This window comes from Gopherus evgoodei, unplaced genomic scaffold (assembly GCF_007399415.2).
Source record: "Gopherus evgoodei ecotype Sinaloan lineage unplaced genomic scaffold, rGopEvg1_v1.p scaffold_45_arrow_ctg1, whole genome shotgun sequence".
NCBI lineage: Eukaryota > Metazoa > Chordata > Testudines > Testudinidae > Gopherus > Gopherus evgoodei.
The window spans coordinates 134,191-138,264 of NW_022060066.1; the positions used below are offsets into that span (position 1 = coordinate 134,191).

General features: G+C 41.6%; 1 protein-coding gene across 1 annotated transcript; it reads right to left on the reverse strand.

The window, feature by feature from the left end:
* Window positions 1-215: 215 nt before the first annotated feature.
* On the reverse strand, window positions 216-1,169 carry LOC115642722 (olfactory receptor 6C74-like). Its single transcript, XM_030546441.1, has one exon. It carries the CDS (start codon window positions 1,167-1,169, stop codon window positions 216-218), a length of 954 nt encoding a protein of 317 aa, XP_030402301.1.
* Between the last annotated feature and the right edge of the window lie 2,905 nt (window positions 1,170-4,074).

Consider the following 4,074-nt stretch of genomic DNA (forward strand, 5'->3'; position numbering starts at 1 on the left):
CAAAATAGCTCATCATCTCTCTTTTTCTTTCATACCCACCCACATCCACACACTTGCACACTTTTCAGGTAACCTTTGAGTTATAAAACCATTGATGAAGCAGAATCATTTGCATTCAAGAACCTAGGATGTTGTTGGAGTATTTGACATTAGAATTTCTCTGCTGAATTTTCTTCCCTTGTGATTTCACTTGAAAATGGGGGCATACAACTTTGCTACATCTTGGGAGAAAGCAACATTTTATGGATTACTCTTCCCAAGGCACCTTTCACCTCTTTGTTCCTCAGGCTGTAGACAATGGGGTTGAACATGGGAGTTACCACTGTGTAGAGCAGGGAGAACACCTTGTTGAAATCCAGAGACTGGTTTCCTGAGGGCACCACATACATGATGATCAAAGCCCCGTAGAAAGTTGAGACAACAATGAGGTGAGAGGAACAAGTGGAAAAGGCCTTTTTCCTCCCAGCAGTGGATGGGATTCCCAGGATGGTTAGGATGACATAGATGTAGGATGTAATGATCAGGACAAATGGAGCCAGGGTAATGATGGAAGCTAAGATCAGGGATGTTACCTTAATGATGCTGGTGTCTTCACAGGAAAGTCTCAACACTGCTGTTAAATCACAAAAGAAGTGGTTAATTTCACCCTGGCTGCAAAATGCCAACTTAGATGTCATAATTACTGTGAAGGAAGGAGCCACAAATCCACATGTCCAAGAAGCAACTGCCAACAGAAAGCAAGTCCTGGAGCTCATCTGAGTTACATAATGGAATGGTCTGCATATTGCTAAGTACCGGTCATAGGACATCCCAGTCAGGAGGAAACATTCAGTAGTGCCCAGGAAGCTAAAAACATACAACTGGATGCAACAACCTGGCAGAGAGATGGTCTTGTCCTGCGTCAGAAAACTCACCAGCAGCCTGGGGATGACATTGGAAACATAGCCAGTTTCCAGGAAGGACAAGTTGCTGAGAAAGAAGTACATGGGAGTGTGGAGATGATGGTCAGTCCAAACTGTGAGAATGAGGAGAATGTTCCCAGCAATGGTTGACAGGTAGATAATGAAAAACATCACAAAGAGGGTTATCTGCAGCTCAGGACGGGTCTCAAATCCAACCAGCAGAAATTCTGTGATAGTGGTTTGATTCACCTTCTCTAACCCAGCCATTTGTTGTCTAGAGAAAAACAATGTTGTGTTGTAAAAAAATTAATGTACTATGGAACACAGACACAATAACACACACATTCAAATAGTAGGATTAAAATCCTGGCCCTTTAGCTCCAAGATTACAGATTTCTACCAATTATACTAAAAGCAACCGTCACTAGTTAGTAATCAGGTAATCCTTGACCCCCCCAAACTCAGTTCTCTTCCCAGCATCCTACCCCCAATCACCTGTGAAGTGGCTGTTCAACTGGACTTTTAATCTTTAGCCATAAAAGATGCCCCCACAATTTTTCTACTATCTCACCTGCTCTTAAACCTTTTAATTCCAACATTTCCATAATCTTATGAACACATTGGAAAGTTCAGAAGTGCTTTACTGCTTGTGATGCCAATATGATCTAGTGGTTCTGTCTACCTATGTACTTACATGAAACCAACAGGACTGCTTCATAAACACTAATTCCTTTATCTTCACACCACCAACATAAATCAGGAACTGCGGCACAGAGAGATCAGCAGTCTTACACCTTTTGTCATCATTTACACCTTTGTAAAACACTGTCAGATTAGAACAATTGGGCTAGCTTCTCAGCTGGCATAACCAGTATATGTCACCTTACTCCAGATAGGGGGATGGACTGTAATGTTTTGTACAGATGTAAATAAGTTACAGAAAGGCATATGGGGAATTGCTGAGAATTATTTTCAATATTGGGAGAGCCAGGAATTGAACACATATCTGATGATTGAGCACTGGGCTATCCTTTCTGAGCAGTGAAGGTGTGGAAATAGGGAAAGAATTGACAAGGACTGGTAGGGGATCTTATAGACTCATAGACTCATAGACTCTAGGACTGGAAGGGACCTCGAGAGGTCATCGAGACCAGTCCCCTGCCCTCATGGCAGGACCAAATACTGTCTAGACCATCCCTAATAGACATTTATCTAACCTACTCTTAAATACCTCCAGAGATGGAGATTCCACAACTTCCCTAGACAATCTATTCCAGTGTTTAACTACCCTGACAGTTAGGAACTTTTTCCTAATGTCCAACCTAAATCTCCCTTGCTGCAGTTTAAGCCCATTGCTTCTTGTTCTATCATTGGAGGCTAAGGTGAACAAGTTTTCTCCCTCCTCCTGATGACACCTGAAAACTGCTATCATGTCCCCTCTCAGTCTTCTCTTTTCCAAATTAAACAAACCCAATTCCTTCAGCCTTCCTTCATAGGTCATGTTCTCAAGATCTTTAATCATTCTTGTTGCTCTTCTCTGGACCCTCTCCAATTTCTCCACATCTTTCTTGAAATGCAGTGCCCAGAACTGGACACAATACTCCAGTTGAGGCCTAACCAGTGCAGAGTAAAGCGGAAGAATGACTTCTCGTGTCTTGTTTACAACACACCTGTTAATGCATCCCAGAATCATGTTTGCTTTTTTTGCAACAGTGTCACACTGTTGACTCATATTAAGTTTGTGGTCTACTATGACCCCTAGATCTCTTTCTGACATACTCCTTCCTAGACAGTCTCTTCCCATTCTGTATGTGTGAAACTGATTGTTCCTTCGTAAGTGGAGCACTTTGCATTTATCTTTATTGAACTTCATCCTGTTTACCTCAGACCATTTCTCCAATTTGTCCAGATCATTTTGAATTTTGACCCTGTCCTCTAAAGCAGTTGCAATCCCTCCCAGTTTGGTCCGCAAACTTAATAAGCGTACTTTCTATGCCAACATCTAAATCGTTAATGAAGATATTGAACAGAGCCGGTCCCAAAACAGACCCCTGCGGAACCCCACTTGTTATACCTTTCCAGCAGGATTGGGAGCAATTAACAACTACTCTCTGAGTATGGTTATCCAGCCAGTTATACACCCACCTTATAGCAGCCCCATCTAAATTGTACTTTCCTAGTTTATCTATAAGAATATCATGCGAGACCGTATCAAATGCCTTACTAAAATCTAGGTATATCACATCCACTGCTTCTCCCTTATCCACAAGGCTCGTTATCCTATCAAAGAGTGCTATCAGATTAGTTTGACACGATTTGTTCTTTACAAATCCATGCTGGATATTCCCTATCACCGTACCACCATCTTAATGCATGTCAGTCTGTTAGCAAGAGTCAGGCTAGCATAGGCCAGCTGTAACCCTAATGACGCGAGACTGGTAGAAGTGAAGATAGTGTGAGGTGAGTAGGAAAGAACTGTGTGAGAAGTTATCACAACCTTGCACTGATAATTAAATACGTAGACTGGCGCCCAGAAGTGAGAAAAATAAGATAGCAGGATGGCCTATGTATAAACAAAATGCAGCTGTTGCTTATTATTGTCTGTATTATTGCTTGTTATTGTATGTAACAAAGGTATAAATGCTTGCTGTAATTGTTTACCTGTTGAGAGACCTGTCCTGGATTGTGTCCCAGGGCACTCCCTCCCTCTATTGCAATTGCTGGAGAAATAATAAAGGATTTGATTTTGCTGCACCCAAACAAAAAAGCGAGAACTGAGTTTTTCTCTGACAAAAGGCATACATTTCTGTTGCATTCCTGGCTGTGCTACTGATGCCTTGGCTGAGGAATGCCATGCATGAAGCAGAATGGGCACACAAGATACAGCAATACAACTCCCATGAAGCACCATGGTGGCACTTCCAAATCAGATTTTTTCAGTTTTGGACCACAAATGGCTGAAAAATCAAAAGCTTTTCCACTTTCACAGGTTTGTTTTCTGGACAAAGAAGTTGAAATTGGTCATTTATTGTGGGAGAGAAAAAGTTAAATTGAAAATCCAACTTTACATCAAAAACCAGTTTTGGTGGAAAATTTTTAGCCTGCCCTCCTCTTAACCTCAAAGACATTAGTGCCTGTTCCTTATCTAACTTGTACCATTGTAAAGCATGAT

What these genes read in the sequence shown, in the direction of transcription:
- LOC115642722 (XM_030546441.1), bottom strand. Translation starts at nt 1,169, where the DNA reads ATGGCTGGGTTAGAGAAGGTGAATCAAACCACTATCACAGAATTTCTG.